Here is a 19563-nt window from a genome sequence, read left to right as displayed (position 1 = left end):
TACTTTATTTAATTTAATATATAATTTTGTTAAAATATATGTTTTTAACCCGTATTCTTGGTCGGATTTCGTTGAAAGATCACGTGATAAATAATCTGACCCATGATCTAAACCAATTATGTAATGTCATTCCTCAAAACAACAAAATTTAATGTCAACATTTACAAATGCGTATTAAAATCAACTCAGCTTAAACAAAATTGTTCTAGAAAACTAAAATAATTTATTATATGAAAACTCAAAGTTTTTTATATTTCTGGTTAGATATAATAAAAAAGAAATATGTAATTAGCACGGTATAAAAAAGAAAATGAAAAGAAAAGTGGGTGAGTGTTGATCTGATTGATTTATCAGGTATAAATAATTCAGTGATCTCTTCACTGTATTTTTAATTGATAAATTTATCACTATTTTCCTGCTCTGCGTCTCATGAAACCCCACCCCTCTTGTGTGGGTAGGTGCTTTCTCTGTTCTTCTGTTCTCTTCACTGTCTTCTTCCCTTCTCAGCTTCCCCTAACCCTTCTTATTCAAACTTCTCACCACCTTCTAGATTCTTCCGCCGATCCTTCTCCATCATAACCGTTATCTCCGGCTACCACTCACTACCTTCCTCCGCCACTTATTAGGTCAGGTCACTCTTTCTCTCTTTCTCTATCTCTTCGTAGTTTGTATCGCTTCTGTATTTATTCGCACAGCCACGCTCGCTCTCAGATTCTGGCAGGGGTGTTTATGCACGCGAATCGGATTTGTATGAACTCAATCGATGGGGCACAAAAAGCGAAACCCTGCGCCGCGCACGAAACAATCCGCGGCGGCTTCTCCGGCGGTTCAATCCGGCGTCGGCGGAGCCGCTAACGGTGCCACCTCGCCGGACGCTGATGCTAGCAATGTTTCCGATCACAAACCACATAACCCTAGCAAGATCGAATTGGCTCCGCCCCCATCCGAGGGTTCTGAGTACTCCACAATCAAGCTCGAATGCGAGCGTGCTCTCACCACGCTCCGCCGCGGGAACCACAACAAGGCAATGAAGCTGTTGCGGGAGATTTGCGCCAGAGAGGAGGGTTCGCCTCACTCTGCGTTCGTCCACCGAGTTCACAGTCTCATGTGTTTCAAAACGGCAACGGTTATCACCGACCCGAGTTCGAAGCAGCGGCATTTGAAGAACGCGCTCGAGTCAGCGCGCCGAGCGGTGGAGCTTATGCCGAATTCTGTTGAGTACGCGCATTTCCGTGCCACGGTGATGTTGGAGGCGGCAACTGAAGGTAAAGATTACGAAGATGTGGTGCATGAGTGCGAGAGGGGGCTAGCCATCGAGAACCCCAGTGATCCTGCCAAGGAGACGTTGCAGGATGAAAGCGAGCAGAAAGCATCATCTACTGAGGAGCGTATTGCGCATGTGCAGAATGAGTTGAGACAGCTTATTCAGAAGTCAAATATAGCTTCCTTGTCGTCTTGGATGAAGAATTTGAGTAACGGGGAGGAGAGATTTCGGTTTCCGATAAGGAGGACTCCGGAGGACCCGATGGAGGTGAGGCTGGTTCAAACTAGAAGGCCTAATGAAATCAAGAAGGTGACCAAGACGCCCGAGGAAAGACGGAAGGAAATTGAAGTGCGAGTGGCTGCTGCCAGGCTTTTGCAGCAGAAGTCAGAGGCACCACAATCTCCGAATGAAGGAGATAGGGATGACAGACCATTGGATTCATCTGCAGGATCTGGTCAGAGGATTGGTGATAGGAGAAGGCATGGGAATGTGAAAAAGAGTGGCTTTACAGCGGAAAAGATGAAATGGGTACACTCCTATTGGAATTCGGTTACCATGGATAGGAAGAAGGACTTTCTTAGGGTTAAAATTTGTGATCTTAAGTCGCACTATGGGTCTTCGAAGGATACTTTGCCGAATGATATCTTGTCAGAGGCTCTGTCTTATGCTGAGGTCAATAAAAATTGGAAATTCTGGCCTTGCTGCAACTGTGAAGAGAAACATTCCAACCCGGATTCTCACAGGCATCATGTTGTGCAGGAGCATATGGGGAGTCTGTCGCCACAGATGCAGAGACTTCTGCCCCAAAATGTGGATAGTGAATGGATAGAGATGATTCTTAATTGTTCTTGGAAGCCTCTGGATGTCTTAGCTGCAGTTAGAATGCTTGATAATAAAGCAAGGTTCAAAAGTCCATCACTTCCTGAGGATTTGTACTTGGATCATCATACTCTGGACTATAATGTTTGTTTTAAAGAAGCAAGCAGCTCTTACATTGAGAAGGAAAGTTCAGGCGACACTCTTCGTAATTGTTTGGAAGAATGCAATAACCATTGTAAAATTATAGAAAATGATGTAAGAGAAGGTGTTGAAGACCAACTATCTGGGGTTGATCGCATTATTGATTGTTGGCCAGTATCTGATGATCCTGAGCGTGCAAAACTTCTGGGGAAAATTCATGCCATGTTTGAGACTCTTATTAGGCATAAATGTCTTGCTGCTAGTCATCTGAACAAGGTCATACAATTTACCATTGGTGAGATACAGGGTCTCGCTGCTGGTTCTCAACTTCTAAATCATGGCGTGGACCAAACACCAATGTGCATATGCTTTCTAGGACCTTCACAGCTTAAGACAATTTTCCAATTTCTGCAGGAAATATCTCACGCGTGTGGGTTGGCCAGAAATGCTGATAAAGGTAGTAGTCCCACAAATGATTCGCTGAATATCAGTCAGGGTTCCGAGATTAAAGACAAGATTGTACTCGATGGAGATGCATCACGACTCCTACTGGATGAGTGTTTACTGCAATCACAAGTCACTGCTGGTACAAATCAGGGGTCTGTCTTGGATGATGTGACCACCCCAAGGTCTCCAGATGGAATTTCATGCTATAACAATGCTTTACTATCCTGGATATTTTCAAGTTCCGCCATTGGGGATCAAGTGACATCATGGCTGCGGATCAGAGAAGATAAAATAAATAAAGGAAAGGAAATTGTCCAGATGCTTGAGAAAGAGTTTTATAACCTACAGGGCCTATGTGAGAAAAAGGGTGAGCGTTTAAGTTATGAGGAAGCACTGCAAACAGTAGAGGATCTATGTCTTGAAGAAGGTAAGAAGAGGGAAACTGTTGGGGAATTTGTTCAGCGAAGTTATGAATCTGTCTTAAGAAAACGAAGAGAAGAGCTCATTGAGAGTGAGAATGATATGATGTATGTCAGCAATAGGTTTGAGTTGGATGCTATATCAAATGTTTTGCAAGAAGCAGAAGCAAGGAATGTTAATCAATTTGGTTACGAGGAAACTTATGCTGGTGTGACTTCTCAATTATGTGACTTGGAATCTGGTGAAGAAGATGAATGGAGAATGAAGGACTACTTGCATCAAATGGATGGCTGCATAGAAAATGCTATTCAGAAACTGAAGGAGCATTTATCTATAGAGGTCAGTTTGTATGTTTCACATGTCTACAGAGATAACAGCAAGGATATCCTTCTTTGCTTTTATGTTCTAACCTTCCTTTTTCACCGTGTAGCTTAGCAAAATTGATGCCCGAATAATTAGAAGTGTCACAGAGATGCAGCAATTGGAATTCAAGCTTGGGCCTATTTCCGCTAATGATTATCGAGCAATATTAGTGCCTCTAGTGAAGTCGTACCTAAGGGTTTGTATTGAAACTGGTGAAGCGTGTGCTGTTGTTTTACCTTTCTCTTAAGTAATTGTTCCTTTGTTTTGATATTTTAGGCACTTTTGGAAGATTTGGCTGAGAAGGATGCAAGAGAGAAGTCTGATGCTGCAAGTGAAGCATTTTTGGCTGAACTTGCTCTAGATTCCAAAAAGACTGTTAAAGGCGGAAGTGAGAACACCAAACATGTCGAGAAAACAAAAGATAGGAAGAAGAATAAAGATCACAGAAAAGCAAGAGATTTGAAGGTGCTCGTCATGGATGTTTAATATGTCTATATATGGAGGTCATTGACTAATTGTCTTTGACAACTGACCAAACTTTCTTTCTCTTACAGGCCTCCGGTGATCATGTGCAGTTCTCAGTGGGATCTACAATTCCTGAGTCAGTATATATTTCCTTCTTTTTTCTTGATTTTTTATTGTGCTATCTTCTAAAATCACTGTCTGTCTTATAATTGTTTTTGATGTGTTTCTGTTACAGTTCCAATCTAGTTGCACCTGAAAGTGACTTCCTAGATCATGAGGCTGTTTCTATGAATGACGATGACTTAGAACAACTCGAAGAGGAATTTAGACGTAAAATTGAGCTAGAAGAGGAGGAAAAGAAGCTTGAAGAAACTTTGGAATTCCAGCGAAGGATAGAAAATGAAGCCAAACAGAGGCATCTTGCAGAGCAACAAAAAAGGTCATCTGGGTTTTACTTAGAAGTGGAAGAAGATCTTCAAGATTTTCAGACAAAGGCAGTTACGGATTCGCTAGATTCATACAAACATGTAAGAGAAACTATGCAAATAGGAATCTCTCTTTTTAGTTTCTCCTGTTCATGTAGGGAGACAGAATTTGCTATGGTCATTAATCTTGCTGTTACTTGGTTTTTACTTGGTTTGCACGGTTACCAAGAGTAATTATACAACTTTGCAAACAAACAAACGAAAGGAAATAATACTTTGTAAATGAGAATTTGTTATTAAAGTAATATACCTTTGAACTTATGCATATTTTTCAGGACCAGTTGGTACAGGATAATGGATCCCGAAGTAGTCTGGATGGTGTGCTTATGCCCACAACAAACGGTTCCATTTATTTGCATCAGTCAAAAGTTAAACAATGTTGGTGATTTGGATGTCCTAAAATGTGAAGTTTATTTATTTATTTTTTCACTTGAGGTTCTTCGCATTTATTTGTTTCATTTTTGCAGCAGATTTGCCTAATGGAGTTATTCGAGAGAATGGTCTACCTGTGGCTGATCGGCGCACTGGAAAAAAACATAAACGGAGGAATTCCTCCAGACCAGTCGATGGAAAGATTGAATCTTTTTCATCAGAAAAAGAGAATACTGAGGATACACATCCTGAGTCTCACTTGAGAGAGAGATTGAAATTTAATAACAGTCAAGACAATAATAATGGTTAGTTAAGTTTGCCCAACTACTCTTTATGTTACGCTGCTGCATAAATGCCAAATTGGGGTCTTATTATCATATTTGATTCAATTCTTTTCAAAAGCAGTATTCACTCAGAATGAACTGTTACTACTTTGTGGCACTGTATGGCTTACAAAACGTACATTGTTTAGACAATTTGATTGCAGTGGTAGAACTGTGGGTTCAATATCTTGATATAGACCTCTTATTTTACTTTTTGCACCACGAAGTATCCTAGTCCTTTTACATGTCTGTAAGTCAGTTGTTGGGTGCTTGTTTAGTCATATTTTTTAACCGAGTCCATTTATCTGTCATTCTGTCATCATTCTCTTCGTTACATGGCTTTCTCTTTGAAGACATTACAACTTAATTAGCAGTAATGTTATCAGGTTCATTTTGTGGCTAATACTGTGGATGGGAAATTTAATAGCCAAACTTGTCTGCGAATTATATTCTCTTACGACTCTGCTTGTTTATTTATTTTTTTGATGGGCTTAGTTATAATGATTTATCTGTTATGGATAGAATGATTGCATGGTTTGGGATTAGTTTTCAAATAATTCTTATTTACATCCTTTTCCCCCAATGTACTTTCTTCTCATAAAGAGTTTCAGGTTAAAATATAATTTGTCACTTTTGCTTTCTTTCCTGGGAGGATTCTCTCAATATGTTAGTTGAAATGTTTGTTCATGCCGAAATCTTATTTCAGTTGGTAAGCCTAGTTGAAGGCATTTATAAGATATTTTATATAATACTAATAATAAAAGGCATCTTTGGTGTTTGAAAATTAATTTTCTGTTGCTTGGATGTGGCATCAGTGTGGCAGAATAATGGATCAAATGTGATGATAGAGTTACCTGTTAAAGATGCAGAGGAGGAAAGATTCCAGGCTGATCTTGAAATTGCTGTACGCCAAAGCCTGGGTATAACGTTTACATTCTATGCTTGCATATTCCTATTATTTTTATCTTTTACACGTCTAAGATGGATTCTTATACTTAACATATCTCTTTATTCATGCGAAATCCACTTCATTGTAAACACTATAGAAATAAAATGAAAATGGTCTTTTTTTTGGAAGACTTACCTTTCTCCTATTCTGACCCTTTGGCCTGTCGTTTTTTGTACCAGCCTCAACAGGATTAATTATGTGTGTGTGCGTGTGACTTACAAACTCAGTATATTACTAGGTGTTTACAGAAGATATACAATACCTAAATAGGAGATATTTCCTCTCAAGAAGAGAGACCGTCCACCCCATGCATAATTTCTACTTGACCTACAAGAAAAAGTTGACATAAACTATTAGCTGAGTTTTGAGAGCGAGGCCTATGTTTCATGCTCTAAAATGTAATTTTGTGTTTATCTTTAGGTTTCTAATACTCTAACCTCAAATTATGTTCTTCTTATCAGACACATTTCAAGCTCGGGGAAATTTGCCTTCGGCTTCCAGTTTAAGGATGTCTCAGAGAGCTTATTCAGTGGTAGATAGTGTTGATTGCCCGCCTATAGAAGACCCAACTGATAATTTGAATGGGGCTACTTTGCTTGGTACTGGACTGAAGAATGAAGTTGGCGAATATAATTGTTTTCTCAATGTTATTATACAGGTAGGTCTTAGTTTTCCACATAAGTATAAAATATCAATTGGTGTACTATTTTATTGATGTATAATTTTCTGTGGCCTAAAGCAATTTCGTTTCTTTGTTGAGCTCAGTCATTGTGGCATTTAAGACGCTTTCGAGTGGAATTTCTTGGCAGATCAAGAACAGAGCATGATCATGTGGGCAATCCTTGCGTTGTCTGTGCATTATACGAAATCTTTACTGCACTGGACATTGCATCAAAGGATTCAAGGAGAGAAGCAGTTGCACCTACATCCCTGCGGATAGCTCTAAGTAATCTGTATCCTCACAGTAGTTTCTTCCAGGAGGTAACTACATTAATATAAACAAATAATGAAGATATGTTTTATTTGACTGGTTTAATTAATATTCTGACTGACAATTGACAGGCTCAGATGAATGACGCTTCTGAGGTACTGGCAGTGATATTTGACTGCCTTCATCGGTCATTTACTCGTGGATCAAGTGTTTCTGATGAAGAATCAGCTGAAAGTAACTGCATGGGATCCTGGGATTGTGCAAATGATAGTTGTATAGCACATTCACTTTTTGGAATGAACATTTTTGAACAAATGAACTGCTATCACTGTGGTCTTGAATCCAGACATATGAAATATACTTCCTTCTTTCACAATATAAATGCCAGTGCTCTGCGTGATATGAAGGTATCTTTATAATATTTTCTTTTTACACTAGACAATTCTTGGTGTTCCTTATTTTCTGCTTCAGAGCACGAACAGACAATTATGCCTGTTAAGTACCTTATCTGGATCCCTTCTTCACTTGTTAGGAAAAGTCTTCTGCTAGTTTCTTCGATAATCTTTTGAATCTTGTGGAGATGAACCATCAGTTGGCTTGCGATCCAGAAGCTGATGGCTGTGGCAAGCTGAACCACATCCATCACTTTCTCTCAACTCCGCCCCATGTTTTTATGACAGGTACCTAAGGTTGTTGCTTATGGAATGTTGACACTTTTTATATGCTTTATTGATACTTTCACTTACATATTTATTATTTACAGTACTAGGTTGGCAAAATACATGTGAGAGTGCTGATGATATAACAGCAACTCTGGCTGCCCTTAGCACCACAATCAATATCAGTGCCCTTTATGGTGGTTTAAATCTTGAATGCACCCATAACTTGGTGTCAGTGGTATGTACTTTAATGATAAACACGTAAGGAATTTTATATTTAGTTCGATTTCAAGCATCTAAGATGAATTTGGCTTTATTATTAACATTAGCCCATGAAAATTCTTTTTAAAATATTACCTTATTTGAAGGGACTGCTCTGGTAGTGAAAGGGTCCCATTTGCATTCTAAATGAGCTTATTCTAATAAAATGTGAGAAAAAAAATCTAAATGAAAACTTGAGATAAATAATATACTTCTATCATCGGCCCCTACCTCATTCTTCTATTTTTTTATTATGGTTTACGATCATCTTTTTTTTAGTGGAAGAAAAACAGTTATAACATGTAACACTTGCCGCAATTGTCCGTCTTATGTCTGCTAATCTGTTATTTAACCTTTTAGGTTTGCTACTATGGTCAGCACTACCATTGCTTTGCTTATAGCCATGACCATGAACAATGGATTATGTACGATGATAAGACTGTCAAGGTGAGTTTAATCTAATAAACAGATGAGTTTCTTTTGTCATTCTTGGTGTGTAATTTTTTTTTTCCTTAAATGACCAGGTAATTGGTGGATGGGCGGATGTTCTTACAATGTGTGAAAGAGGGCATCTGCAACCTCAGGTTCTTTTCTTTGAAGCTGTAAACTAAATTTTTGGTGGAAATGATAACATCATTTGCTGGACTGAAGAGTGTTGAGTTTGGCATCCTATTGGTTTCTGGTGTGGCCTTGTTTATGCAGATGCATTACATTTCTGCATAACACTAAAGTGGTTTAGGCAAATAAATTTGCGAAGTTGCAGTGATGTCAACTAGTTTTGGCATACATGCCTCTGATGGGATGTATAGCATTTTAAAATTTATGATACAATTCAGTTTAGATAGAAGCAGGTTCTGGTGGGGGAGAGTGACGACAAATGCATTTAGTGTAACAGAATGACGTAGAAGAACCCAGAGAGTGGTGTTTTGATACCGAACACATTTGGTTCGTTTTGAAAATATCAGATTCATTCCTTGTATCCTACCAATAAGCAGATTTTGGTATTTGCTAGATGAACTACAATTTGTGGAGGTTGACCAGCAATGTATGAGAAGATCTTAGGATGTTTTGTGATGGAAATAATTGCCCATTATTATCGGGAACATATAACATATGTACGAGGGGAGTTTATTCATGAGTCGTCGAAGAAATTTCCCTCCCACCCCCTCCCTAAAAACAGAAAAAGGGATATGTATAGTTCTTATACAATTAGATTTGTCAAAATGTCAGCTTCTTGTCACTTAAGCTGTAAAAGGAGTGCCGTTTCCTGGTCTACTGGACTACTATTCTCCCTTTCAAGATACCTTGTGTTGGAACGTGCTGCATGGCAGATTTTGTGCAACAGTAAATTGAGGAGCTTCCCTACTTTGGATCCACAACACTGTACTCTATTTTTGTTTACTTCCGCTTGGGTGTGGGATGGGGATCCGTAAGTTGAGTACGTTTGAAGCTAATTAACTAATCTTATCAATTTCTAGTTGCAGATGTTAACTGTAGTCTTGAGTGAGGAAAAAGCTGAGAGGTTTTGGCACAATTTTGTCCCACACTTTTTCGGAATAGCGTCAAGTGAGTTGGATTATTATTATATACCCCATTGTTCTATATACATTAGTGCAAAGTATTGTGCGGTTTAACATCTAGAATTGTAGTCGTCTTCCTTCTTTCTGTTAGATTTTTTTGAACTCAGTGCAAACATTTAAGCTAAATTACAAAATGTATAAAGACACTTTTTGGAGATCTTTGGTGTCATTGTCTCTGACTACATAACTCAGATTGTTAATCTTGATTTCCTGCCGTGATTTCGTAGTGTTATTAATATTGATGAAGTTTGTTAGAAATAATTGTAAACTCTACAAATACTGTAAGGTCCATCTGTAAATTGTATATTTTATCATTTCAGCATATAATGCGATACGTTTTTGGAACCCCTCTTATTTGTATTTGTATTTTTCATTTATGATATGTAAGCTAATTGAGAAAACAATTATTTTTTAGCAATATCAGAAGAAAAAAAAAATGGGGAAAGCTAAAGCTATAGCTGTTGAATATTCCATAGCATTTTCTCTTAACGAGATTCAGTGAATCTTTTATCGTCTGAACATAGGCTTGATTCAGTGGCCAATTTTCTTCAAAATCGTTGCCCCAAGTTTCCTTTGTGTTTTTAGGCTCTTTTTATTTTTTCTATAGCAACGATGATATTTGTGCTCTCTCCTAATTTGGACTTCTCATCCTTTAAGTCGTGTAGTATTGTGTGTGGAACTGGGTGCTATTGATAAGTTTGTTGGTATAACCACGAGTTTTCAATGGGAACTTCGACGAAAAATGTCTTTGTTTGAGTAGTTCTCGAAGGTCACACATTCACTGACAACTTCTGTTCCTTTATGTGGAATACTTTATCCTTTACATGTTTTTACTTTCCTGTTTATAATTATAAGTAAAAGGGATTGTGGTGATACCCTTTATAAACCCGCGAGGGGGCGCGAGGGGGCGCAAGAGTGGTTTAATATCGAAAAAATATTAGTTAGTTGTTGGGAGATTTTCAACAATTTTTTTTTCTGCTTTTTCGAATTCAATATTGTTCTCTTTAAGAATGGAAATAGGTGTTCCTTAATAAGGGGTCTTTCTTCCTACACCTCCAAAATTTCTTCTACACCACACTCCCAAAATTATGTCGACTTTCAGAAGTCAAAATATATTATCTGAAGTAGATTTTCGAAATTCAAAAATTATCATCGAAAGTCAAAAAATATTTTCGAAAGTCGACTCCTGAAAGTAAAAAAATATTCTTGGAAGTCAACTTCCGAAAGTCAAAAAATATTCTCAGAAATTGACTTCCGGATGTTAAATAACATTTTTTTGACTTTCGTAAGTCAAAAAACAAATTTTATTTTGAATATTTTTAATTCTTTTTAAAATTTATATTTTTTAACTTTTAATGATTTTTTTTAGTTTATTATTTTATTTATTTTGTATGTTTTCATATTTCTTAATATATATTTTTTAAAAAATATTAAAATCTATATATATAATTTTATTTTTATTTAATATACTGAAAAATAAATATAAATATAAAAATAAGTAAAAAATTTATTCTGCTTCATTTAATTTTATTTAATATTTAATAATAAAACTTTAAATTAAAAAAATGATAAAAAAGAAATATATATACAAAATATATATATATCCGTTTTTTTTTAATTTTAAATTTCATTATTTATATATTTTATTTTAAATATGATTTTTTAATTCTTTTTTATTTTTATTAAATTTTTAATAAATTATATAAAAATAAATTTAAATTTAAAAATATATAATTGAAACTTTTTTAAAAATTTGATTAAAATTTTAAATATTTAAATTTTAAACAAAACTAAAAAATTCAAATAAAATATAAAATACTATGCATATAAAATATATAAATAAAATAATTACAATAATATTAATAAAATAAATAAAATTAAAAATAAAATTGAAAAATAATTTAAATTAAAATAGTAAAACTTTAACTAAAAACAAAATAAATATATATATATATATATATATATATATATATATTTTTTTTTTCATTTTTTAACTGTTTTATTATTTTAATTTAAATTATATTTCAATTTTTTATTTAGTATTTTTATTATTTATTATTTTTTTTAAAGTATTTTTTTTTAATTTTATATGTTTTATAATTTTTAATACGTGTTTTAAATAATAAAATAAAACAAAAATTAGAAAATATAAATTTTAAAAAGAATTAAAAATATTTAAAATTGTTTTAATTTTTTTATTTCCGGAAGTCGATTTCCGATAATGTTTTTTGATATTCGGAAATTGACTTTTGGTAATGATTTTCGACTTCCGGAGGTCGACTTTCGATGATATATTTTGACTTTCGGAAATCGACTTTCGGTGATATATTTTGACTTTCGAAAAACTTTCGGTGATATATTTTGACTTCCGGAAATCATATATTTTGACTTCCGAAAGTTGACATCCAGAAGTTTTTTTGGGGGTGTGATGTCCGTGAGTTTTCTCAAAATGATCAAAGGGTATTTTGGAAATTTAAAGAAATTTTGGAGGTGTAGGAAGAAAGACCCTAATCAAGACATAAAAAGAGCTTTCAATCTCTATTTTTGATTTAGAGGATTGAATTGTTTATATCCCAAATTTCAATAGTAACACACTCACTAGTTGTCTCTCTCTGTTTCCTTTTTACCACCTTCTTGATACTTTCATCCCTCTTGGAAGTAGGGATGTCAACGGGACGGGTAGGGTACGGGTAGTAGCTCTCCTGTACCCTATCCGCTAGATAAATATCTGTCCCAGACCCGTACCCATATCTGTCGGGTATCCGTTATGCGGGTACCCGTCTATTTTTTTCATACCCGCGGATATCCACGGGTAACCATAGGTATTTACAAAATTATTTAAAAAATAAATATTTAATCATAAATTCAAATAAAATAAAATAAAATACATCACTGTCATACATTTTAAATAAATTTTAAACTAACTCAAGTCCAAATAATTATAAAAATAAATATAAAATGACGTTCAACACAATGGAAATTCTTTAATTAGTGTTTTGATCAACAAGTCCACTTTCTCCGATTGATTCCTGAAAAATAATCAAATAATAAACCTCAACTGTCACCTGCCAAATATTCTTATTTTGATTCCATCATTTGACAACAAGCATACCATAAACGTCACTATCTATATATGGTTTGATGTATATGCCCAATTTCAAAGAAGGAGAAGAGAAAAATGTTAAGGGATGTACTTGAAAGAAGACAACGTACCAATACTTGAAGTTGGGAGAATGAAGACAGAAGACAAGATGTGCAACTTATAAAAAATTAGGACAAAATGTTTTTTACTAATATATATATATATATATATATATATATATATATATATATATATATATATATATATATATATATATATATATATATATATATATATATATATAAGGGTATTTGTGTGAATTAAAGTTTAGCGGATACGGGTATCCACGGATACGGATACTATGATACCCGTACCCGCCCCGTTAACATGCGGGTATCAAAAATACTTGTACCCACGAGTACCCTTATATATATATATATATATATATATATATATATAAGGGTATTTTTGTGAATTAAAGTTTAGCGGATATGGGTATCCACGGATACGGATACTATGATACTCGTACCCGCCCCGTTAACATGCGAGTATCAAAAATACTCGTACCCACGAGTAGCGGGTATCCATTTTTAATATCCATTTTTTATCTATTGCGGGTTTTATTCGCGGATACTCACGGGTACGGATATTTTTGACATCCCTACTTGCAGGGTGTATCGGGATGCTTAAAAATAATTTTTGCTTGATTAATGGCAATGTATTATTGACTAATTTTTCTAATTAATTTAAACAACCAATGAGTGACAATGATCTTGGTTCATTTTCACCCGGTTTGCTCTTCTGACAATGAAAAAAAGCACTTTCTTTATAGTCTCCAGGATGACAACGGATCAATATGGTTTAAGTATTAAAAATTCATTTTCATATCGGGGACGAAAATTGTCTCATTTCTATCTCTATCAAATCAATTAAATACTGTACTTGTATTCATATTCGTTTCTTATTATTTTAAATATTAATTAATTTTTTTTATAAAAAAAAATCGCAACAAAGGTAATACAGCATTATACCGATTCGATGCATGTGAAAATAAATTAAAACATTAAAATAGAGTACAAATAATTAAATGTATGTTTTAAAACTATTTGATTTAATGAAATTAGACTTGTTTATCCTAAAATGTAAGTAATCATTTAAACAAAATTGTGCTAAAAAAGTATAATAAATGTTATGATGAGAGGAGAAATACCTTTAAAGATTGGAGTGAACTTTATGAATATTAAATAACTCAATAAACAAAAAAGGAAATAAGAGTTTACTTAATGAAACCAATTAAGGATAAAAAAAATACAATAAATAAGTTGTCTAAATACATAATAAAGTGAGTGTTTAAGTAATTTGAAATGGAGATAAATACGAGGACAAGGAAGTGAATAGGCACAAATAGATAAGTACACACTCGCTGCTGTCATATCCTATTTAAGAAAATAGACTATAATACATATTTTCTTGATTTGTATCCTCAATTTTTGGAAATTTAGAAAGTCCTTATGTTAAGTCATGATCCATAAACCTATAAAATCCTTCAAATTGAATCTTGTTCAATCTAGTGTAGGCATATCTTTATTTTCACTTGCAACCATTTTCAATATTTTTTTGAATTTTATCGAAAAATATTCCACAATTTATTGTTATGAATCATCAAATTTGTTGTCATGCATAGTCAAATCACATTAATCCATTTAGTAATACTTGAATTTATATTTTTTATACTAAATTGCATGAAATCATATTTAATGTCAAATATTTATTAGTGTATGAACTACCTACTATAGTGAGAGAAAAAAATATTAAAATTTTATACTCAAATTGAAAGGAATCTGTGACAAAACAAACTGATAAAATTGAAATTCTAATCTAAAAAAGATTGAAAATTTCTCTTGGCATTACAAGATTTTTAAGAATATAAAAAGATGCATTTCATTTCTATTATTATTATTATTATTATTATTATTATTATTATGATATTCCATATTTAAATTTAATTGGATATAAAAAAATTCATTTGAGATTGTGGGAAAAGAAATGTTTTGAAGTGGAATATTTTGGAAAAAATTGAGGAATATGATTAGAGTATGTAATGTGTAATGTAATAAGACTTGTATTTTTGAAACATGCATAATTACAACTATGGGTTCAGGTTCATGCCTAATTTTATTACAATCATATTAGTTCAGGATAATAAATACATAAATTGTGTGAATTTTTTCAAATTTTCTATTAAAAATTATTAAAAGAGATAAGTACCATAATTTCTTAAAAATATAGTATAGTACCAGTATTGTATATCTATATACATATGAATAAGATACTTAGATAATATCCGTATAACGATTAAAATTGATATTCTAAGATTTAAATATATTGCTATTATAATTGGAATGAATAAATTCAAAAAAAAAATTGTTATGTATCAATTTTTATTTTCTAATCTATTTAAGAAGAAGGTCATTTTATTTTCAAATATTTAAAAGTAATGCATAAATAAATAATTAATGGCGAGGATTTCTCTCAAGATATGTTTTTACTTTTTCAATAAAAAGGAGAGAATATTTTCAAAAACTTCCTATCTAAATTTTTATTGGCGGCATGATCGAGTGAGAAGGTTGGGACTGCCAATATTTTCTCCCGAACAGCTTTCCCTTATTAGTAAAAAACAATTTTAATTATTGTTATTTTTTATTTGATAATAACAAAATATCTAAATTACATGAATAAAATTTTATATTAAGCACACAAGTACTGTGTGCATACGTAGGTTATTGTCTTTACCAAGGCTCCTGTCTTCCTATGTTAAATGGTGCTATCGGTAATACAGAGACATAAATCACAATCACGATTTAATTTTGGATCAATATTTTGTTTCATATGAACCATCTTGGATAAATATTTTGTTTCATAATAGAGTAGAGTAGGATGATTGCATCTTATATTTTATTTCTCTTACCATTCCGTTAATATTTCAAAGAAGTTGTTCTATAATAATTATGATCCAAGTTAACTCTTAATACATGATCATTTAAGTTAGATTTTTTAGTTATTAAAATAGGTGAATTTTTATAGATCTATCTTCTAAAAGAATCGTGATAATTTTTCATCATCCGTTAAACTGTTACGTTAAAATCTGGAATAAATATATAATGTGGTTGAATCGTTTCATAAGATTTCAACTATTGTGAATATTGTGAAGCTCAAATATATGAGATTTGGCTTGAGAATGTCGTGACTAATGGCTTATACTAAGGAAACATATTCTTAAGTTTTACCTAACTCTTTTATTATTATTTTGACAGCACCTTCTAACTTTGTTAGTATATTATAATAACATTACTGTCTTTTCCATATAAATAACAAAATATTAATGTCTAGTAATTAAAAATAAAATAAATTAAAAAATATAATTATATATAAAATAAAATAAAATAGATGTTTTTTATATATGTAAATAGATTTATCAATTATCCGCTCCCAAAATCAGATAAAAAAGACTTATTACTAAAAGTCACAACAAACCACGCCTTTTAAAACATGAATTATGAACATGCCTCCGTATCATCTTTTCACTACACAATATTCTCCTCTAAAACGCACACCTTTATCGTGTATCATGGAAAAGTGATGATAGATATACTATATTAAAATTGCATGTATCAACGGGATACTATTTATTTAAACTTTAGTTTACAGTTATATTAATTTAATAAAAACATTGCACTGGTTTAACCAAAGTATTATGATCTTGAAAAATAAAATAAAACATCACGTATTTTCATCGTAACTAAGTGATAATTAATTTTTTCATATTATGATAAGATTCATAATGATTATAGGAATTTCCTAATATTGTTTAAAGATTATAAAATATGTAGGTCTTACAAATATATTAATTCATATACAAAATTAATCTAATTTAATTAATACATTACACAAATTTACGAAAGTTTAAAAATAGACCCATATTTATCATTTTTTTAATAGAAAGCCTCTTTCAATTACAATTCGTTTCAACAAACACAAGAATGAAGTTCAACAAATCTATCCTAACAAAAAAAAGAAAAACAAATGCAGAACAAATCAACTTAACTTATGAATCTGTTCAGGACTAACAATACCAAGAGCTTCTTAAAATAAACCAGAAACTAAAAATAGTGATTGACTTTAAAAAATGAAATTAACAAATAACATTTTATCGAGTTTATCTTTTTCAAAAGGAATTAATCATCACAATCACACAGTCTAATTTCACAATGAAAAACATATTAAATCTTAATATATATATATATATATATATATATATATATATATATATATATATATATATATATATATATATATATATATATATATATATATATATATATAAGTGATTTGAGAATCCAAGTTCACTATGTTAACAGCTGAGCTGGCAAAATAAAAAATGGTTGTGTTCTGTTACGTGAGTTGCGCTTTAGTTCACATGCAAACAATATACAGAATATAGTAAAAAGATAAGTTATTTCAAGAATAGATTGTTACGACGATAAGAACATACTGTACAAAATCTATCAAAAATAAATTACTGCTTAAAATCTGAAGCAGCAGCACAATAAGAAGAAAAAAAAAAAACAAAACAACACATGGAACTTAACCCTAAAACCTAGGAGTTCTCACATTCTCCACAAAGCTATCCCTAACGGCATCACTCTGGAAAACACCATGTCCCTACACCTGGCGTTTTACTAAGTCTTTCCATGGCCACCAGAATCGCATGTTAATAAAGCATGCTACCACTCTTACCTCGTTTTCTTTTTCTCTTTCTCTAACACTAATGTTCTTCTCCTTCTTCATATCCATTCAGTGAAATCAGCAGCGTGGAGGGTTTCATCGCTTCATCATTTGCTGGCTGGGGAATTCAACAATGACCCTTAAGGGTGGCACCACCCAAGCCTGTGCGGCATGCAAACATCAGAGAAGAAAATGCACTTCTGAATGCCTTCTTGCACCCTACTTCCCCGCAGACCAACCCAAGGTTTTTCTCAATGTCCACAGGCTTTTTGGAGTCAGCAACATCGTTAAGATATTGAAGATTTTGGACCCTAACCAGAAGAAAATAGCCATGGACTCTATCATCATTCAAGCAAATTACAGGGATAAGTACCCTGTGAATGGCTGTTGGGAAGAGATTTGTAGGTTACAATACCAAATATGGGTTGCAGAAGAAGAACTTCATGCAGTTTATCAACAGCTTCAGATATGTAGACAGCAACAGCATCACCAACCTCCTTCCATGCCCGATGATGTTACTTCACAATTAGAATTGGGCATGGCACCATGTACTAACAGTAATGCACTCCCATTGTTTAATCATCATACGCCACAACCAAACACTTACAACAATAATGTCACTGCATTCTCTGTGTCGCAGCAACATTCCTATTCCAACAGTAACAGTATGGATTATAGCTCCCTCTACTTAGATTCCAAGGATAATGCCATGAATAATAATCCTTTGTGGGTTCAGTACCCCTCTTCAAAGAATGATAATTCCGTAGGAATGCAAACTCCCATGCTTAATTCTTCGCAGCCATTGCCCATCCAACAAAATGTTGTTGAGGATTTTGTTGACATGCCTCCCATTTTTGATTCACTTGATGATAGACAATCCTACGTTTATTCCAAGGAAGCTTACGAGTCAAGGTAGATTCATTAATCATGTTTTGCATTTCGTTACAATGAGGAGGATGATCAAGTTTCAACTTTTACATGCTATTAAACCTAAAACATGGTTTGGCCGTTTAATATGGTTTTAATTTCATTTAAAGTCTTGATTTACTTTTTTTTTACTTTCGTTGAGTTTATCTTTGATCAGAGTAATCCTTCGGTCTCAGACAGTTTATATATACCATAACGTAGACTTTAGCTTATTTGGGGACCTCTCAAACAGTTGTCACATATTAATGTGACAGATTAAGGAATAAAACCAAATACTCGGAACTGATTCAAAACAATGTAAGGCTTTTATAATCAGAAAGAAAAAAAAAAGTAGACAAAAAAATGCAAGTATACATCTCTAAAATATAAAAATGGAACAATTTTATTTTAGTCTACCATCAATCAGCTATAGGGTTCTTTCTTATTGAATAATGAAGCTGAGAGTCAATGCAGAAATTGCATAAGTGGAAATTAAAGTAGTTATGATGAAGTTGCAGTGAGATGAGATGTTGTTATTTGATAGAGTATTTGTATATCTGTGGCTGCAGTTCAGAGAAATCACTGAAAGATATAAGAAAGTGCACAGAACATGTTTCTGAGAATGAATTGAAGAATGCTGCTGCTTGCTTTAGCCTTACCAGTGTCAATTAATGAGAAATTTATTCCCTCTCCCACAACAAATGGAAAGATATACTAGGTTTCCTTTTTGGATTCTTTTATTCTTGGTAAGCTTTTGATAGTTTTTTTTTTTTCTTTTTTAGAGTTTACAACATTCTCTTAGATGTAGATACTTTCCATTGCATTGGTTATATGCAAAGTCAAATAATACAATCCAAATTAGATATTTCATCAATCTTTGTGCTAAAGTATTCTACAGTTTTTAGTTGCTAAACCTTTATAGAGTTAAGTTTTTAAGTATGATAGTATTACATTAAGTAAAGCTCTAAAAGTATTGGGAATTTCTTTACTTTTGCCTCTCATCTACTATCTTATGAAGTGTCTATTTTCAATTATATTACTAGAAAATAATACTAACATATGTATAGAAGTCTTCATTTGATAAACACATTTTGAATTAGAGGCCTTTATTCCATATGAAGCATTTTAATCAAATTCGACGGAAGATATCAAACAACTCTATATATAAAGTTGAGCAAATCATCTTTGTTTGAGGAATTTCGAAAAATAAAACAAAGAAGTTATGAATTTACAAATTCTAGTATTCTTCTTCTCAAACAATTTTTTTATAATTTTATATTTTATTTCATTTTTTTATCATTTTATTATTGT

At 32.9% G+C, this 19563-nt stretch overlaps 2 protein-coding genes across 4 annotated transcripts; both read left to right on the top strand.

The window, feature by feature from the left end:
* The first annotated feature begins 404 nt into the window (after positions 1–404).
* LOC114177975 lies at positions 405–9636 on the top strand. Of its 3 annotated transcripts, XM_028063606.1 has the most exons (16): positions 405–626; positions 712–3430; positions 3522–3650; positions 3731–3919; positions 4009–4055; positions 4155–4446; positions 4680–4782; positions 4872–5081; positions 5915–6019; positions 6510–6706; positions 6814–7029; positions 7111–7386; positions 7512–7659; positions 7743–7876; positions 8260–8346; positions 8424–9636. In XM_028063606.1, exons 2-16 carry the CDS (start codon positions 764–766, stop codon positions 8508–8510), a joined length of 4887 nt encoding a protein of 1628 aa, XP_027919407.1. In that variant the 5' UTR covers positions 405–626; positions 712–763; the 3' UTR covers positions 8511–9636. The 3 variants fall into 3 exon arrangements, with proteins under 3 accessions (XP_027919407.1, XP_027919408.1, XP_027919406.1); XM_028063607.1 differs by having other exon boundaries at positions 405–3430; positions 4875–5081; XM_028063605.1 differs by having other exon boundaries at positions 405–3430.
* A 7843-nt stretch (positions 9637–17479) lies between these two features.
* Positions 17480–18924, top strand: LOC114177027 (LOB domain-containing protein 27-like). The gene is made up of 2 exons (XM_028062253.1): positions 17480–18258; positions 18822–18924. The coding sequence occupies exons 1-2, from the start codon at positions 17480–17482 to the stop codon at positions 18922–18924; spliced, it is 882 nt and encodes a 293-aa protein (XP_027918054.1).
* Positions 18925–19563: the final 639 nt, after the last annotated feature.

The sequence above is a fragment of the Vigna unguiculata genome, chromosome 3 (genome assembly GCF_004118075.2).
Source record: "Vigna unguiculata cultivar IT97K-499-35 chromosome 3, ASM411807v1, whole genome shotgun sequence".
NCBI lineage: Eukaryota > Viridiplantae > Streptophyta > Magnoliopsida > Fabales > Fabaceae > Vigna > Vigna unguiculata.
This window is presented reverse-complemented; position numbering and strand designations above follow the sequence as displayed.

Coding starts and splice junctions, on each gene's coding strand:
- LOC114177027 (XM_028062253.1), top strand. CDS start 17,480: ATGACCCTTAAGGGTGGCACCACCCAAGCCTGTGCGGCATGCAAACAT. Junction 18,259..18,821: donor AAGGAAGCTTACGAGTCAAG/GTAGATTCATTA, acceptor CTGTGGCTGCAG/TTCAGAGAAATCACTGAAAG.
- LOC114177975 (XM_028063606.1), top strand. CDS start 764: ATGGGGCACAAAAAGCGAAACCCTGCGCCGCGCACGAAACAATCCGCG. Junction 6,707..6,813: donor TTCTCAATGTTATTATACAG/GTAGGTCTTAGT, acceptor TGTTGAGCTCAG/TCATTGTGGCATTTAAGACG. Junction 7,660..7,742: donor GCCCCATGTTTTTATGACAG/GTACCTAAGGTT, acceptor TATTATTTACAG/TACTAGGTTGGCAAAATACA.